The sequence below is a fragment of the Palaemon carinicauda genome, chromosome 1, assembly GCF_036898095.1.
Source record: "Palaemon carinicauda isolate YSFRI2023 chromosome 1, ASM3689809v2, whole genome shotgun sequence".
NCBI lineage: Eukaryota > Metazoa > Arthropoda > Malacostraca > Decapoda > Palaemonidae > Palaemon > Palaemon carinicauda.
The window spans coordinates 158,437,415-158,458,362 of NC_090725.1; the positions used below are offsets into that span (position 1 = coordinate 158,437,415).

Below are 20,948 nucleotides of genomic sequence, written 5' to 3' on the forward strand. Positions count from 1 at the left end.
ATATAGTTATGCACATATAACCTTATTACCATAAACATACAATTACGTATACATCAGTACTAACATACCAATATATAGTGCCAAAGCAGTTATGTATACTATATGAAATAATTGTACTAATCAGTCTATGGAAGCTTAGGTCTAAATATTAATTCAACGGTTGCATTTTATGTATATATAGATATAGATATAGATATATATATATATATATATATATATATATATATATATATATATATATATATATATATATATATATATATATATATATATATATATATATATATACATATATATATATATATATATATATATATATATATATATATATATAATATATATATATATATATATATATATATATATATATATATATATATATATATATATATATATATATATATATATATATATATATATATATATATATATATATATATATATATATATATATATATATATATATATATATATATATATATATATATATATATATATATATATATATATATATATATATATATATATACATACATAATAATATATATATATATATATATATATATATATATATATATATACATATATATATATATATATATATATATATATATATATATATATATATATATATATATATATATATATATATATATATATATATATATATATATATATAAATATATATATATATATATATATATATATATATATATATATATATATATATATATATATATATATATATATATATATATATATATATATATATATATATATATATATATATATATATATATATATAATACTGTATATATATATATATATATATATATATATATATATATATATATATATATATATATATATATATATATATATATAAATATATATATATATATATATATATATATATATATATATATATATATATATATATATATATATATATATATATATATATATAATATATATATATAAATATATATATATATATATATATATATATATATATATATATATATATATATATATATATATATATATATATATATATATATATATATATATATATATATATATATACTGTATATATAATGTATATATATATAATATATTATGAATATATATATATATATATATGTGTGTGTGTGTATACGGAGGCATGGCAGGTGTAAAAGTCATGGGGGCCCACATCATGGTCGACACTCGTCATTGTGCGCCTAGTTGCCAGTCTTAATTTACGTTCTCACCATGCCCACAAAATTGAAAAGACATATCTCGATATAAAGTCATACAATATTGCGGAGTAAATGCTTGAATCCATTTTTTCTTACTTAGGTGGGTGTTCAAACCCTGGGGGTTTTGGTATCACATTAGTCAAAAGCCTAGTTCATTAGTTATTTTAAAAAAAGAAGGGTGTTATGGGCATTGAAATAGAGTAGTGGTTTTATTATTATTATTATTACTTGCTAAGCTACAAACCTAGTTGGAAAAGTAGGATGCTATCAGCCCAGGGGCTCCAACAGGGAAAATAGGCCAGTGAGGAAAGGAAACAAGGAAAAATAAAATATTTCAAGAGTAACAACATTAAAATAAATATCTCCTATGTAAACTATATAAACTTTAACAAAACCAAAGGAAGAGAAATAAGATAGAATGGTGTGCCCAAGTGAACCCTCAAGCAAGAGAACTCTAACCCAAGACGGTGGAAGACCATGGTACAGAGGCTATGGCACACCCAAGACTAGAGAACAATGGTTTGATTTTGGAGTGTTCTTCTCCTAGAAGAGCTGCTTACCATAGCTAAAAAGTCTCTTCTACCCTTAGAAAGGGGAAAGTGGCCACTGCACAATTACAGTACAGTAGTTAACCCCTTGGATGAAGAGGAATTGTTTAGTAATGTAAGTGTTGTCATGTATATGAGGACAGAGGAGAATTCCTGGCACCAATCATGCCAAAGATGGAAGGATAAGCAGATCATCATCCATCTATTCCAAGTAGCTAGGACATCCGAGCTGCAACCCAGTGGGGCAGGGAACAAGTAGGGTGCCATCCAAAATACGTCTTCTGGGATGTTGCCAAGGCACACCATGATGAAGGCTTAGCTCTCTTCCTCTGCATTTGCCATTGTACAGGAGGACATGACATACTCTCAGCACACAGGGATGATTGCAACCAATCATACCACCAACAAGAGAGAGTATGGATCTACAGCTGGTTTACATATATATCAATTGCAACGTACACCCTTTCTCCGGCAAGTACGAACCTCTTGCTTCACATCCATCACAAAAGCTATCAACAATTAACATTCACTCCATGAAAGAAAAAGAAAGTTCGATTGAAGCCACAGAAGTATGTCCATATCGGTTGCCGCTGAAAAACAAAGTGAAAATCTTCCGGCATGTGGAGGGATGGGCTTACTCGCCCGCACTTACCCTCTGTCATCAACTACTTCAATAAGAAATTCAACAGCTGTTCCAGCTGGTACTGAAAACATCTCCCTATTCAAAGGATGAAATGTTTGCATACATGTAAGAACAAATAGCAAATTTCAACTTACAGCTTTAAAGATCCCCAAAATGAAACTACACTTGCAGTTATATAAAACTTCTTTACCAAGGACTAAAAACACAGTTTAATGCCTGTATTTTCCAAACATGAAATTAATTACTATATATTGTATTTACACTACAGTATTTCATTAAACAAGCACAAAATAAAACATAAAAACTAGTGTCAAAACAACTCAATGTACAAACAAACACCATATAATTGAAAATAAACAGTCACTATACAATTGGGTCAGGTTCCTCATTACTATATTGTTAACGAGTGGTTGAATTGCAAAAACCTATGTATCATCGTGTTGGTGTTATCAAATTTTTGTTCACAGAATACTTAGTACCCATTGTCCATGAAGTTTGTAACAAAAACAAATCAGTCGGTTTCTAAACAAAGTTCATATAATAAAAGAAGTTCTCTCTTAAGTACATGATTCACAGTGCTGCCTAACAATCACACAAAACTGACTAGAATGGAATGCCAACTATAATAGAAAGAAATTCCTCACAGAAAACATTTGATGACTCAAGTACATAAAATCATATCAAATTAAGTACAACTGACAACACACTAACCTTTGTCCTCTAAAGGCTCCCCATTTGGTGCAGACAAGTTCTGAGCTTGAACATTCACTGGTCGCAAAACAAACAACTGAGTTGCAGAGGGCAACTGTAAGCTTCCTCTAGGTGGTACTGCACGAACATTTGGAGAACTAGACAACTGAGGAGGTTCATCACTACCACTTCCTCCGCCACCTCCATCACTCCCGCCACCATCACTGCTCCCTCCACCACTGTCACCACCAACAGCACCTTCACAACTGCCACCGGCTGCATCATCACCCCAATGATCTTGAGAATCTGTCTGCGAACTCTCTCCATCCATCAAAATGTCACCATTTTCCCCTCTATTTAGGTTTTCTCCATCCTCTACCTACGGTAGACAAAACATTATTGAGGAATACAGACATAAAACTTTTAAAATTTCAAAAATTAATAAAGGATTACTAAACACCAATAACTTTTTATTTTGAATAGAATATAGGCATTACTGTAAAGCCAAAATAATTCAGTGTCTTGTGAGACAAGAGAATCAGTGTGAAAGTTAACGGTAAGCTCTATAAAAGAGATGTCAGACAAGCAATGGTTTATGGAACCGTGACATGGGGGATAAAGAAGTTTGGTTGTGTTGGCCTAGTGGATACGTCCCTGCTAGGTGAGCTAAGGATGGGGAGTTTAGGGGAGTCTATAGGTCTACCTTCCTGTCCATCTCTAGTCCTAGCTTGGGTAGTGAAGGGGCTTGAACACTGATCATATGTATATATGGTCAGCCACTAGGGCATTATCCAGCTAGCTAGGAAAATGTCATTGTCCCTTGCCTCTGCCATTCATGAGCAGCCTTTCAACCAAAAATGAACAAATGGAAGTGGTAGGAATGAGGATGTTGAGATAGGCAGATAGCTCGGCATTGATGACTACAGTGGTTTGGAAATGTGAATAAATTGGGACCATACTTGTAAAAGGGTCATGTACATGGAGGTGATTGGAAGGAGGGGAAAAGGAAGACCAAAGTTCAGATATGAAGTTAATAAATGACATACAGAGGGAGAAGAAACTTTAAGAACAAAATACACAATACAGAAGGTGGAGATGTCTGATAAGAAGCAACGACTGAAGAAAAAGATTCTTATTCAAGAGATTTTTCAAATACAGTAATACCTAGACATATGAGAGCCCAAACTTACAAGCATTTTAAGACATGAGCAAGGCGCCGAGCAAATTTTTGCATTGAGATACGAGCACACTTGGAGATGCTGGCGCTAGGTACACATCCCGTGTTGTCTTTGTGTTATTTGTGATTTTAACTGCATATTTGTGAATATTCTTCATAATAAGTGATGGGTCCTCAGAAAGGGAGTGGTAACGTTGGCAGTGAGATGAAAAAAAAAACGCATGATGACGATAGAGGTGAAGCGTGAAATTATCGAGAAACATAAGTGTGGTGTCCACGTGAATGAGTTGACATGACATTTCGAGCTGAGTACAGTACCTCGACAATATGTACAATCCTCAAACAATGAAAAAATACAAATAAAAAGGTATAAAAAATAGATAAGAATAAGATTTTAAGAAATCAAGCTAAGTTCAGTTAATTTCAAGTTTATGTGTAGGAAACTAAATATGGTACCATTTCTCTCTCTTTCCCTTCCTCCCTCCACCTTCGCACACTGCCGTTAGCCACTACAGTCTGTCTTGAAGGTAAGTACTCCATAATAAAGTCACATTTTATTGCAGATCACAGTTCAGCAATCATTCAAGTTATTTTGTGAGTGCATGTAAAGTATTATAACAATTAAAAGCCTGTTTTACCCTTGTTATAAAATTGATTTTGATATTTTTAAGAGGGCAGGAACGGATAAAATTTTTTTCAGTTATTTTATACAGGAAAAAATGACTTAAGGTGCTAGTAAATTGACATAGGAGCTCGGTCCTGGAATGCATTATGCTCGTATGTCAAGGAATTATTTTCCTGTATATTTTTTTCAGCAAAGTTTTCAAACCATCCTTCTTTTCAGGGATTATCCCCAATCTACCTGTCCCAGCAGGGTTTCAAAGCAATCTCTTTTCCACTGGAATTTGTGCTGCTACCTATTTTCAATAAAGTTCTCAAGGAATGTTTTAAATTCTACCCTTTTCAGGATAGGTTGCAAACCTACTGCTTTTCGACATGACAAATTAGTAGATAATTTGTATTTTTCTTAACGATAAAAACATTTAGCTATTTATTATGGGTATTACTTTCGGTAAAACTGTAAAGACAAGCCATTAAAATTTTAGCGAGTGTTAACTACCCATCCCACTAATTAGGGGGGAAAGCTTGCTACCACTCCCACTCACACATCTGTGATTTAACTCCCTTTGATTTTAGGTATGACTTCAAGGGGGATAGAGTTGGCGGGTAAGTTTGTATAAATAGCTAAAGGTTTGTATCGTTAGGAAAAATACAAATTAGGAGGGTGGACGTCCCTGCCAATCTGGCTTTTTGGCTTTACCTGGGGCTCCTTGTATTGAATATGTTGCTACCAAATATAACCCTACACCTCGCCAAACCCTGCTCTGCAAGGTCTACGACCTAAGCAAGCTGTGTGTTGAGATAAGTAGTGTGCCTGTCAAGGTGAAAGTTATTTCGAGACTTTGTAGGAAAACCTGTTGGACCCAGACTTTCCCAATACCACCTCGCCAGGGTATGGGGGCACAACAGTATTGACACAATACTAGGTACAAAAGGGAGCATGGTTTACCCGCAGTGGTTGAGGTCAGCTTGTGCAGAGAACCTAGGCTGCTGCTTTCCCCATAGAAGGGAGAATGAAAAAAAGAAAAAGAGCCAGTCATTCCTTTTCATTCATGCAGATAAAGCCAGGTAACAAAGCCCTCAACCTTCTGCTACTTGTCCAATAAGGAGCTTGAGGTATACAACCAGCTGTTGTGCAGCCACCACAGGACTGATAGAGATCGTATCGAGTTCCTGTGGGTCACGTCTTGTAGGACCTGCGTCACAGAGTAATCTGCTTTGAAAGGCAAAGGACATCGCTATGCCCGACATCGTGGGTCGACATGTTGAGAGGACGATCTGGATTCAGAGCGTAATTGATGACTCTGTGAATCCAGCACAGACGATGTTTTGGTGATCCTCCTCTTGTCTCTCCCAGTACTGATGACTCTACTGGGAGGGATGTTGCTGTTCTCTTGAGGTAGAGCCTCAAAGCTCACCCCGGGTACAGTAACAGATGATCTGGATCGTCAGTTACCGAGTGACTACTTGTTATCTAGGATCTGCCACCTCTGGAGGCTGTCTTGGCAACAAACTCAGGGACGAAACTGAACGTTGCCCTTCACCCTTCACGTGAATGGGCGATGTCAAAATTGAGACCATTAAGTTCCTTGACTTGTTTGGGTGCTGTCAAAGTGTGTAGGAACCCTGTCTTCTTAACCAGGTAAAAATTTGTTGCCTGGAGAAGTGAACTGTAGGGAGGTCTCTGCGGAGAACTCGAACCATCTTCCAAAAGGGAGGTCTCAATTCCAACTGGCAAAAGGCAAATTCATAAGTTCACATAAGTTAGGAAAGATCTAGCGATGCGGGGATGTCCCTTCCTTTTAGTTTGAAGGCGAGGCTCAAGGTTTGTGATCGTCTTTACCTGCCAAAACTGGAAAGGGGGAATTTTCCTTGTGCAAATACTCGAGGATATGCTATTGCTTGAATAGAGGTATTGAGTGGAAAGATACGCTTTTTCATGACACCAACCACAGAAGACGTTATACTTTGCCTGGTAGACTGATGCTGAAGAATTCCTCAGATATCCAGACAACCTCTTTACAACTTATTGCTAAAAACCACTCTGAGAGAAGAGGTGCTGAGTAGTCTCCAGGCGTGCAATTATAGCGAAGCTATAGCGTGTGGTAGATGTCGAAGTGTGGTTGTCTGTGATGTGGAGAGGGTTTTCTTAGACGCTCTATAAGGAGCTGCAGAAGGTTTGGAAACCATTCCGCATAATGCCATAGCGGAGCTATAGGAGACCTTGAGAGGCTGACCGATGCTCTAGCCTTGTTGAGTATCCTTCTCTTCAGACAAAGCAGGGATGAGACGTAAACATTGCTGTTGTACCCACCGTTGTTGGCATGCCTCTTGCCAGAGATCCTTGGGGTCTAGGACTGGGGAGCACTAGAACCCTGAGGTTCAGGGGCGTTGCGAACAGATCCACAGTTGGAGAACCCCATGAAGTCAGGACTTTGTAGGCTACAAGGTGATCCAAAGACCATTCGGTACACCTTATCTGAGATGCTGTGGTTAGATTGTCGGTGAACACATTCCTCTAGTCTGGAATGAAGTGGGCTCATAGCGGTACCGAGCGGACTTCGGCCCATCTTAGTACTTATACTTTTAGATGGGAAGAGATTGCGAGCAAGTTCCTTCTTCCTTGTTGATGTGAGCCACTATGTGGAGTTGTCACTCATCACCCCTGAGTGGCCCATCAGAAACTGATGAGGCTATTGAAGGAATGGAAAGTTGGCCTTCATTTCTTAAGAGATTTAAGTGAAGGTACTTTCACACTCTGTCCAGAGGCCTGAGGTCGTGTGGTGCAGCACGATGGTCCCTCCTCCCTTCCTTTCATGTGTAAGCACAACATCAAGTCTGGGGGAGGGAAGGATGAGAAGGTTACACCCCTCCAAAGATTCTCAACTGCCACCCATCCCTTGAGGTCCGTTCAATCCTCTGGTCCCCTGGGAATCAGAATGTACGGGGATTCGAAGGCCTGATTCCAATAGGACTCAAGCCCCCACTGGAGAGAAGGAATCCTGAGGCGACCGTTGGAAGCTAGACGGGTCAGGGATGATAGGTGTCCAAGGAGACGTAGCCACTCTGTGCAGGGAGTTCTTTTCGTCTTGAGAAAGGGTGTTTTGACCTTTCTAAGCCTAGTTATCCTGTCTTTGATGAGAAGGTTTTTGTGGAAATTGGTGTCTCGAATCACTCCCAGATATACCAGTCTTCTGAGAGGGAAGTACGGAAGACTTCCCAAGGCTTACCATGATCACCAGATCTTGGTAAAAAGCTTCATAAGTTTCGGTGCTGAGCAAGGTTGCTACCAAGTCTGCTAGGATTAGCTAGAAATCCAGAAAATGTAGGAAACGGGTGCCGATCCTGTGAGCCCAGGATGGGTCCTGTTGAAAGACTGAAGCACAGTGCCCTGAACTGCTATTTCTTATTGTCTAGAATGAATTTCCAATACTTCCTTGAAGTCAGAGGGTTTGGGACCTGGAAGTATGCGTCCTTTAGGTCCAGCGTGGACATGAAGACCTGTGGTCTTACCCTTGTCCGAACTTCTCCAACCATGGTTAAAAGAATACCGGGTTAGCCCACTTCTGACCAAAATAACAATCTCGCGTATGTCGCAGGGCGGCTGCATTCGTTAGGGTTCAGATTAAGAAATGTTATCAGTCTCTATTTGACTCTACTGTGGAGAACAACAAGAACTCAAGCTCTCTTAACCAAGTGGTCTTCATCCACCTGGTTAATCTTTGGATAAATCCTCGTTAATCCTTGGGTCTGGAGGAGTCATGGCTACTTGTTCCATGTATGACTGCAGATCAAGTCAAAGGAGAAAGGAAGGCCAAAATGTGAAATTTCATCAATTTCCTAGAGATCAGGAGCTGCAACAGAAATGGCTTCAGTTTTGCAATCGCAAAGCAGTTAATGTTAAACATGCTAGGGTCTCTAGCCTCCACTTTAAACCTACAGACTACAGAAAATATAAAAAAAATTTTTTTTATGTATTTTCACTAAAAAGTATAAGTTTTAAACAGAATTCTCTCATCTCCTTAACCAAAAAAAAAAAAAATAAATAAATAAAAACAAAGAGAAAAATGGAATAGGTAATGAAAGAAAAACAAATGCGAGGTTCTATCATTTTTAACTTGTGAGCGACACTTGGCACGGATTAACAATGCAGGAGGGCATTTAAAAGGACATATGGACTTTCTAATCTTCAAATAATAAAGTACCTGAAGATTAGGGGAAAAGTTATCTTCAGCGGTCACGAAAAAAAGAAGTGTGTGCAATGGGGGAAACACCTACTAGAGGGACCCTAAAACTTGTTTTCCTCGTTTTCTTTTACAATCAGTTACCAATGACGTCACGAAGGTGCGCAGTAACTCAAGAGATGGTCTAACCCGGTATTCTTTTAACCCTGTTCTCCAACATGGTGTGGACATCGGCCCAAAGAGCAAGCTCCTTGCGGACCCTTTCGCAAAGGAATTTGTTGATGCTGGGGTCTTGACTCGTGGAGGAAAGGATAGGACGCGACACCCTATGTAAGGATTCTTCCTAGGGAGAGAACTCCTTTAACTGATAGAAGTGGGCAAGGCAATGCTTGACCCTACCATGTGCCCTAACAGGGTTGATGCTATTCCTTAGAACAGCATCGTTTTGGCGAATGTTAACCAAAGGTCAAGGGCTGGGTTTCGTGGCTACTGTGCAGTTGGAGAGTACTCTCGAGTAGTCACTTGTCGACAAGCCGCTGATAGGGGCTGTCGATCGCCTGCCGAACGCTTTAGTGGATCAGTGTGATGGCAAATGGCGAGTAGTGAGAAGTGTGTTGTTCACCTTCTGATTGATTGATTGATTTAAAGTTTTTGGGCATCCTGACATCGTTCGCCTTCTGATCTAGGGAACAATGGGCAGAGGTTGACTAGAGTGTCTGAGTGACGAACTGCCAGTGAATGCCGGTCAGCGAACTGCCGGTGATCGGCGAACTGCCGGTGATCGGCGAACTGCCGGTGATCGGCGAACTGCCGGTGATCGGCAAACTGCCGGTGATCGGCGAACTGCCGATGATCAGAGAATCGGCTATCTGTGAGCCAAATATGGTAACTGACAGGCAGACAAAGGCTGACTGGTCAGTCAGCCAAAGAAGGCTGGGGATCAATGAGTTGCCGATCAGCTTGAGGTGCCCTGAGAAACAGCAGAATGCTTTAATGATCTCTAGATGGTGATCGGTGAGCCATTGACGATCAGTGCTCGGAGTTCGGAAAGGAACCTTAGAACTGATGATCGAGAACCGTATGGTAGAGAGAGGTTCAATGATCAGTGTTGAGCTAATGATCGGTAAATGGCAATCAAGTGATCGGTGATCGGAGTATTAGCGAACGGTAAGCTAGTGATAGGTGAGCTAGCAACAGCTGACTATCAGCGAGCTAGAGATCAGAAAGCTGACGATTGGCTATTAGAGAGCTGGGGTCAGAGATCAGCGAGACTGAGGTCGATGATCGAAGAAAGACAAGCTAGCAATCGGCGAGCTAGTAACTTGATGACTGGTTATCGGCTAGCAATCAGCAATCGGCACGCTAGCAATTGGTGAGACTAGAGGTCAATGATCAGAGAAAGTTGAGCTAGCACGCGGTGATCTAGCGATCAGCCGGTTAATTATTTCTCATTGGTGGAAGACGAGCTAGTAATCGGCGATTGGCAGACAAGTCAACTGCGGACAGCCAGCTAGTGATCGGCGAACTGGCAATTAGAGATTGGCGAACTAATGATGGGCAGCTCTGTCAGAAAAACCTCCTGAAGAGGAAAGGACCAAGGGTTCCCTGTAAGGAGTCTCCACCGATGGTTGAAGCGATGGATCCGCCTTCGAAGATGGAATTTTCGAGATCTTGAATCCTTCTGAGAAGCCTCTTCCCTGTTTTCCCGGCCGGCGCGCTGTAATGCGTTTGCGGGGAGAGGAATGGGGTGATGGTGACCTGTCAAAAAAGTTTTCCCTTTCGTTCATTTTGCCTCTTGCACAAGTGCGCAAGTGCTGGAGCGTTGGGCGAGCGCTTGAGCGCTGGAGAGCACTGGCGAGCAGGCAAGCGCTGGTGAGCCGGAGAACGCAGGTGAGCGCAGGCGCGCAGCCGAGAGCTGGCAAGCTGGAGAACGCTGGTGCACGGGTGAGTGTAGGTCCGCAGCCGAGCGCTGGCTCAGAGGAGAGTGTTTGCGAGTGTGGATGAACTGGTGAACGCTGGCGAGCTTGCAAACGCTGGTGCTGAGAACTGCGAAAAAACATGCTGGAGAGCGCCGGCGATCAGGAGATCGCTGGGGCATTGGAGAGCTTGAAGCGCAGGAGAGGACTGATGCGATGGAGAGTGCTGAAGCGCCAATGCGATGGAGAACGTTGACAAGCTGGAAAGCGCTGGCATACTGGAGAGCGTTGACGAGATGTTGGTGAGCGCTGGTGCACTGATGAGCACGGGCGTGTTGGAGAGCACTGGCATCCAGCCAAAGGTCTGAAACACTGCGATGGAGGATGCGTACGTGGGGGGCAAGTGACGTCTGAGACAGGAGCTCAGAAGACAGATCTGCAACAGGGATGTGCTCTTTGGAAGGGCGAACAACCTCTGAAGGGGATCGTTCGCCACAGAAGAGTCCAAGGCCAAAGTTCAAGGACTAGCAGCAGCATCGTAAGGAGAAGCTCCAGGAATGGCAAAGGTCGAGGGCCAGAAGACGATGCAGGAGGAGGCTCCTCTTCGTGGGAAGGCTGCGTTGCTGAAGAGCCAAAGAGGCATCTTATCACCAGAGGTGAAGGCATACTTCTAAGGAGAAGGAATGACAACTTCTGGGGGCTGGTGGATCAGCAAGCTAACCTTCAGCAGTAGCAATCCTCTAAAGAGGAGTCTCTATGAGTGGTCCCTCTCGTGAACGAGAGAGATGATCACTTCACAGGAGACTACCCTAAAACCATATTCTGGCCCCAAAGGAAAATAGACTCAGCAAAGCGGGGGAGCGTAGTCTAGGCGAAGACAGCAACAGCAGTCGAAGTTGATGAAGTGATGAAGAAGATGCAGGAAAGTTCTACCTTGGAAGGGAGAAACACCACAACATCTGGGGAGGAAAACCCTCCGTCGGAAGGTTAAGTAGTCCAAACCCTGGAGGCAAACCTCCTGGCCACGCTCTTAGATGATCTGCCAGGAGCGCTGCTGAGGATGCATAGCCAGAGCTAGTTCCTCGAAGATGGAGTGCTGATCAGGAGCTGCCACGGGCGCACTTCTAAGGAGAAGGGATGATGCCTTCTGATGACATCCTCTAGGGGCCGGCAGTGACAGCAGATTCCCCTGGCATGAATGGAACAGCTCTACTTCGTCGGCGCTCTTAGTCGAACAAAGAAGAAACGTATTGCTAACTGGGGAAAAATAAAAAATTATGTAACAAAAAACTCCCTCGGGAGGAACACCTAGTCCGCGAGGGGAAAGGAGACCACCGAGGGAACAAACAAAAAAAGAAATGCACACTCCCTTCCCCGGTCAACATCTACGGGAGAAGGAGAGTAGAGAATAACTATAATAAAACAGGAATTACAATTATTTAAATCAGCTGAAAATATTCACTAATTAGAAGAACCACTGGATTCTCAGGCGGGAAGTGTTACCCGCAATGAAGAAGCTGAAAAGTGAAATTACAAAAAAAATTACAATTTCACTTAAATAATTAAGAAAAAAAAAACGGAAGAACAACCTAGCCTACGAATGAGAAAGTATAGGGAAGCCCATGAAAGGTGAAAGGCCTTGAGAAGAAAAAGACCCAAGTCCAGCTCTGAAAAGCCACACTCCCTTCCCACAGTAAATCGTTATGTTCTCCATTGTACAGGGAAAGGCGATGATAACAGTTGAACAAGGTAGGTCTAAACGACGATGATTACCCTGCGATGGCGGCCGAGTCAACGGAAGGTTATCCGCCGACGGGATGACCGATGGACCAAGGGGGAAAGGTAGGAAGGAAAGGTTTTCCGGTCTTACACAAGTGTCTTGAGAACCTAACGTATTACGTTATAATGACACACAGCACAAACACTGAAAAAGAAACTTACATATATATATATATATATATATATATATATATATATATATATATATATATATATATATATATATATATATATATATATATATATATATATACATACAGTGGTACCTCTACATACGAATTTAATTCATTCCACAACCAACTTCGGATGTAGAAAATGATCGGATGTAGAAACGAATTTTCCCATAAGAATACATGGTAATTCATTTAATTCGTTCCTCAGCCTAAAAACCCATAATAAATCCTTAATAAATGGCTACACATGATTACACATAACAATAACATAACTGCATAATATGAAAGAAGCATGTAAAAAAGATAATTATAAAGAAATAATAAAAAATGTGTTTTATTGCCACTTTACCTCAGAGACAGGCCAACGCAGGTGTAGGATTTGCGCAAGGAGGAGACGGACGATCGGCGAGAAGGTAGACATGGTGTTAACATGTTCTTTAAATATACTCTCTCTCTCTCTCTCTCACTCTCTCCCTCTCTCTCTCTCTCTCTCTCTCTCTCTCTCTCTCACTCTTGTTCTTCTTCACTGTTAGTGTTAGAGACGTCTATTAATTTTTTCTGAGAGAGAGAGAGAGAGAGAGAGAGAGAGGAGAGAGAGAGAGAGAGAGAGAGAGAGAGAGAGAGAGAGAGAGAGAGAGAGAGATTAAATAAAAATGTGTTGTGTACATATGATTTTTAACATCGTTAACGAGTTGAAAGACAGTTAAATGTAACTAAAAAAATAATATCAGCGAATCTGAATTCCTTTATTAACTAAAACAAATATTGATACAAACACACTCGTGTGCGTATGCGCAAACACACGCACACGCACGAGGAGACACGATCGGCGAGGAGGTAGAGATGGTGACTGCGATAACATACCATAACTAACACTACGGAAATTTTAATCTAACTTAGCTTATTTATATTTTTTTATTTTTATATTTCATATTTTTTTCTTTCTTTTGATTTTTTAATTTCATCACTTTCAGTGACGAGTTACGGTATGTTATCGCAGTCACCATCTCTACCGTCTCTCTTACTGCGTAGCAATTTTTGCACCTGTGTGTGTGTTTGTGCATACCCACACGAGTGTGTTTGTATCAATATTTGTTTTAGTTAATAAAGGAATTCAGATTAGCTGTTATTACTTTCTTAGTTACATTTAATTGTTTTTCAACTCGTTGACGCTGTTAAAAATCATATGTACTCTAAACACATTTTTGTTTAATCTCTCTCTCTCTCTCTCTCTCTCTCTCTCTCTCTCTCTCTCTCTCTCTGAAAAAAAATAATAGACGTATCTAACACTATAACAGCGAAGAAGAACGAGAGAGAGAGAGAGAGAGAGAGAGAGAGAGAGAGAGAGAGAGAGAGAGAGAGAGAGAGAGAGAGATATTTTATTTAAAGAACATGTTAATGCTATGTTTAGAGAGAAACAGAAAAAGAGAGAAACAGAAAAAGAGAGAAGTCTTATTTAAAAGAGCTTGTTAATGCCATCATGGTTTTCTTTGCTTCACTTTTTTCTTTCTTTCTGTTCATCACGCTGGCCCTTCTCACAAATGATCGTTGCCAACAATCTCTTTGTCCTTTATCCCTATCAACAAAAGGCGTTCTATCTCTTCCAGGGTATTGCTAAGATGTCTTGTAATAATGGTGATCCCCTTCGATGGTTATTTGCTTTAATGGCTGCCTTCAGCTTGATGATCCTCGAGATCATAGGCCTATTCCGGCCATATTGTTTAGCCATACAGTATCACTCACATGCACACTGCTCTCATGTTTTTCTATAATTTCTTGCTTCAATTCTAATGAAAGAATTGCCTTCTTCCTGTACTGAAACTTAGCTTCTTAGGCACCATGATTATAGGTAAAATCAAAAAGGAAATGTGAGAAAAGGAAGAAAATAAGCACTGTTAATAACAGACCAAACAGAGGACAACCACTCGATACACACAAGAATAGAGAACTGAGCACTCGACGCTCAATGGCGTAATGTTTACTTCGTGTGTCGAAATAAAATTCGGGTGTAGTAAAAAATTTGCTCGAATTTTACTTCGGATGTTGGAAAATTCGGATGTAGATACGTTCGTGTGTAGAGGTTCCACTGTATGTATATATATATGTATATATATATATATATATATATATATATATATATATATATATATATATATATATATATATATATATATATATATATGTATATATATATGTATATGATACATTTTTGCACAATTGGATGTGGTTTTCATATTCATATATGCCATATATTTTTTATACATTTATGTCTGGATTTTCTCAACGACCTCGGGCCCTGAGCCTCAGGCGAAATCACACAGAGACAATAGCTTTCTGGCCGAGTGATATGTCAATATATATATTTATATACATGTGTGTATATATATATATATATATATATATGCACACACATACATACATATACATATATACTGTATATATATATATATATATATATATATATATATATATATATATATATATATATATATATATATGATAAATTTTTTCACATTTAAACGTGTTTTTCATATTTCAAATAAGCCATATATATTAATACATTAAAGTCTGGATTCTCTTAACAACCTCGGGATCAGAGCCCCAGGCGAAATCACTCAAAGACTATAGTATCAGACCGGCCGGGATTTGAACCCTGGTCCAGGACACCTGTACGCCAGTGACCATGCCACTCAGCCACGAAGAAAGATAAAAGTCAATGACAATTCTTCTGTACATATACCTGTCAAATTCAGGTTTTCTGTACTTAGAATTGAAATCAACCCATCTTCACCATCATAGCTAATTGATAGGTTTGGGACTTTGCATTCAATTAATGATAAATTTTTCCCCATTTAAACGTGTTTTTTCATATTTCAAATAAGCCATATATATTAATACATTAAAGTCTGGATTCTCTTAACGACCTCGGGATCAGAGCCCTAGGCGAAATCACTCAAAGACTATGAGTCTCTTACCAGCGAGTTTCCGACTTCTTTTATGGCCTCTCGTGACATGGTTGGTATCGACCTGGCCTTTCATTAGAAGGGGCTAGCGTTCGATCCCAAGTATGAGGTAGAAATTTATTTCTATTTGAACACGATATTGTGTTGATATTTATCCATATTGACTCATTAGGGGTAATTTGAATGAATTACTATCAATTGTGTCACGTGGTGGGCCGGGAAGTTGGGGAAAACTCGCTGGTAAGAGACCGACGTCTTGCCAGGTAAATCCTGAACTGCAGATTAGCAGTTAGGTTCCGACTTCTTTTATGGCCTCTCGTGACATGGTTGGTATCAACCTGGCCTTTCATTAGAAGGGGCCAGCGTTCGATCCCAAGTATGAGGTAGAAATTTATTTCTATTTGAACACGGATGTTGTGTTGATGTTTATCCATATTGACTCATTAGGGGTAATTTGAATGAATTACTACCGATTGTGTCACGTGGTGGGCCGGGAAGTCGGGGAAAACTCGCTGGTAAGAGACTGATGTCGCGCCAGGTAAATCCTGAACTGCAGATTAGCAGTTAGGTTCCGACTTCTTTTATGGCCTCTCGTGACATGATTGGTATCGACCTGGCCTTTCATTAGAAGGGGCCAGCGTTCGATCCCAAGTATGAGGTAGAAAAATTTATTTCTATTTGACCACGATGTTGTATTGATATTTATCCATATTGACTAATTAGGGGTAATTTGAATGAATTACTATCAATTGTGTCACGTGGTGGGCCGGGAAGTCGGGGAAAACTCGCTGGCAAGAGACTGATGTCTCGCCAGGTAAATCCTGAACTGCAGATTAGCAGTTAGGTTTCGACTTCTTTTATGGCCTCTCGTGACATGGTTGGTATCGACCTGGCCTTTCATTAGAAGGGGCCAGCATTCGATCACAAGCATGAGGTAGAAATATATATATATATATATATATATATATATATATATATATATATACATATATATATATATATATATATATATATATATATATATAAATGTGTATATATATATATGTATGTATATATGTACACACACACACACACACATATATATATATATATGTATATAATGTGTAAGTATATATTTATGTATATATATATATATATATATATATATATATATATATATGCATATATATATAAGCATATATATATATATATTATATAATATATATATAAACATTAAGAATGTTTTTATGTACTGTATTTATATATCAGAAAAATGAAAGTTAAAAGACAAAAACTAATGGCAGTCCAAAATATGCGAGGATGAATAGTAGTAACAACCAGTATCCCTTTGAGCCAAAAGTAAAGAGAGCTAAATCACAGGTGTGTGAGTGGGAGGAGTAGCAAGCTACCGACCACCTAGCCCCCCTCCCCCTAACTTGTGGGATGGGTAGTTAACCCTCGCTAAAATTTTAATGGCTTGTCTATTCAGTTCCACCGAAAGTATTACCCCTAATAAATGGCGTAAGTTTGTATCCCAGTTACGGAACAATTATGTTTTCAACTTTACCTTTTTCCTGGAAAGGCTTCATTGCAATACTTTTTCAGTAGGATGTTTTCAAATCCGCGAGAAATTGATTGAAAAGGATGATAGAAAACAGGAACCCTATATAGATATAGGTAAGGCTGAAGACTAAGACAAATCAAAATAAAAATGCAATTAAAGATATCTGGACCGTTTTATTATTATTGATAGTTTACAAATTCACTCTATCAGCTCTCATTCTGGTACTGGTAACTCATGTTCATCCCTGAAACCCATTTTCTAGCTCGCATCATGAATATATTTTCTTGCAGTCCATGATTATTCATGTTTTATGATAAAACACTAACTTTGGGATCAACTCAAGATTAATTTTTGTACTTTCAATATTATCAAAATCAGAAAAGTCCAAAATCAAGGATTCATAAAAGTTGAAATTAGATGATGGCCAAAACTAAATTTTAAACTAAATCTATTACAGGATATTTCTATTCCTACATTCAAATAGTAGGGACTGTTTACTAAAAATGGCAACTTAACGACCTCTGAATACAAAATAACAAATTCTCTTTTGCAGCTATTTCTGAGGCCCCATGGGACTGCTCCACTACGGTAGACATGAGGCATCTAAAAACAGGAGGTTACCAGAGAATACAAAGAGTGATTCGTATTAATTCTATTTTTTTTTTCCAGATTTTTCGATTGGTTCCAGTGTATTTACTTTTCAATGTTAGTCTTTTGTATGTAATTTACCAAGTTGTCTTAATTGCAAGAGAAATAATTTCATCAAAACACAGTTGATTCCCACTCTGTGTTCCTTATAGCAGTTATGATCAATCTTTATTCCTTTGAAACCCTCAACATGTAGCTGTAGACCTTGATGATGATGAGATGAATGGATATCTTTGATTAGCTAAGAATAAAGATTTCCTTTTTTTTCTAATTTTGTAATAAAAAGAGCATTTGATTTCATCATTCAGTATATCCGTCCGATACCCGGATGCACAATCAAAATTGTGCTCCAATATAAGGATCCTTTATGGAGTCTTGACAAAATCTCCAAAGTGATGAATCAAGTGTCTAAATTGCTATCACTTTAATGCCTTGAGCCATATTATTTATTTACAGTCCAAAAATGTATAGTGGAACAAGAACCTTTCTGTCCTGGACGTGTATTTTCTTCCCAAGTGCCTTCTGTCCATTTACATCTCTTAGAAGTTGGCTTATCAAAGAAGAATTTGTGATAAGACTTACTAATGACTGAAAAAAGCCTGTATAGCTACAGGAGAAAAATTTTCTCCATTCAAGCAGGCTTGGGAACACCTACATCCAATGTTGGGTCATGTCCGTAATAAAGATGGACATCTCATTTATTTTCTTATATCTCCTCCCCATCAAATTTTCAATTCCAATGCGAAGTTAAAGTTTCAAGAATTTACCATAAAAACTCCAGGGCATCCAAAAAGATGTGGAAATAAAGAAATCTCTTGTACCATGCAAAACTACAAACAAAAATTAAATTTCAAATATATAAATTACATCTATTGCTAACCATAACAGTTACGTCACAAATTTAATTATTTTTTTCTTTGGGGGGGGGGGGGGGGGGGAGGTTCAGCTTTATTTTGCGCAGTGTTGATTTTTTTCGGTTTTCAACTTTATTTTTGCCAAGTATATTTTTAAGAAATTGTTTAAAGCTTTCCCATGGTAAGGAAGTTAATTTGCTTACTTCATAGCTAAGATGAAATGCTGAATTTTATATTCAGATAAAAATAATTATTTGGATAAATATTAATCTAATCTGAACCTTGTTATACTAGGACTTTACTAAGTTCCATGACATGATCTTTGTCTATACTTATCAAGTCCCACAAAATACCCTTACTCTCCTAGGTTACCTCTCAACATTCCAAAAATTAGTCAGTTGCTACTCTTGAAGCCCAATTTTTGGTAAAGTTTTCATAAAAATAGTTCACTGCATTTTCCATAGGTTTTCCAACACAGACAGACAGACACAAATTTGGCCAATAACAGAAAATGGGCAAAGTACCTTTGCATTATATGGTTTAAATGATGCAATGCTAGTTGCATTACTAATAGTTGCCAATAGTAGACCACTACACCATTGTCCATAATTTCATTAACAAATAAAATCTATCGACACATACCTCCATTTCATCATTTTCTTCACCAGAAAGCTCTATACTGGAAGTGCTACCGCGATGTGATGTGTCATGGAAGACAGGAGGCTGGAAGATATCTACTGAATAACGAGCATAGCCTTCCATGATTCTAGTCAATCGAGAATATGTAGCATGACTTTCTGGCAGTGATACTATAAAAGGGCACCCAACTGGCTCTGGAACTAACTTACAGTGGATCTGCAAATAAAGCAAAGTATATTGTTCAGAATTCTACCATTATTATAAGACATAAACAATGGTCCCATTTCATCCAAAAATTAAAACCATCCAACAGTAGTCAGTCAGACTTTAATATTTGCTGGGTTTATGTAACAGATACACTGGTGAATAATGAAAATCCCAACGTAATTGCTAGACCTCTTAACGACACTCCAATTTTCTTTTAAACTAGAAAAAAAATCAAAGGAAAGTTATACTGTACAAGAAAGCATTCATTTTTAAATAACACCATACACAAAACAACACTAACTGAAACAATAAAGTTACTTTAAAAGGGGCTTGAAAAATGGAATTTTTATTTTAAAATTTTATTTCTATACTCCTTCGATGTTCACACTGCTTCTCTGGAAGCTCGGTTTATCTACATTTACCTTTAAGGGATGCAACTCATGACTTGTCCTTGGAATTCTGGAAATTCAGATTATTGCTTTTTTGGCTGGGAGAACATCTATATTTCATGTTCCAAACAGTATTTCTAATAAAACTATTTATCACTAAAAAATATTCTTTATATAAATACAAGTGCACCCGGTCCTTTTTCTGACCAAAGTACTTATATACTCTACTTACTTTTTTCTAAAAGATTTTAAAGGAAAAATAATTGTCAGCTTATTAAGAATTCTCCCTAATCAATCATATGAGGCTCTGTTTTCTATCTTTCTTGACAGTATTGTAAGTAAACGTTTACTGCATGTTTTTCTTAGTTATATTCCTTAAATTTCTCTGCCTTCTCATTCATGCATCTACAATTATTGTATTAAGGTTATGCTGAAAGATGCATAAAGTGTATGAGAAAATAAATTATTATTTTTATTACTAGCTAAGCTACAACTCGAGTTTGAAAAGCAAGATGCTATAAGCCCAAGGGCTTATTTCAACTTTTCATTACTTGTATTGTTTTATATTTCCTTATTTCTGTTCCTCACCAGGCTATTTTCCCCTGTTGGAGCCCTTGGGCTTATAGAATCTTCCTTTTCCAACTAGGGTTGTAGCTTAGCTAGTAATAATAATAGTAACAATAACAGGGGAAAATAGCCCAGTGAGGAAAGGAAATGAGGAAATAAATAAATG

General features: G+C 38.2%; 1 protein-coding gene across 1 annotated transcript in view; it reads right to left on the bottom strand.

Moving 5' to 3' along the window:
• LOC137652682 (ubiquitin carboxyl-terminal hydrolase 19-like) overlaps window positions 1–20,948 on the bottom strand; it is a 328,815-nt gene that overhangs the window by 105,003 nt on the left and 202,864 nt on the right. The window contains exons 13-14 of the mRNA XM_068386089.1: window positions 19,623–19,835; window positions 3,144–3,501 (exon numbers count right to left, since the gene is read on the bottom strand). Coding sequence (XP_068242190.1) covers window positions 3,144–3,501; window positions 19,623–19,835 — 571 coding nt within the window. The remainder of the gene's footprint in view (window positions 1–3,143; window positions 3,502–19,622; window positions 19,836–20,948) is intronic.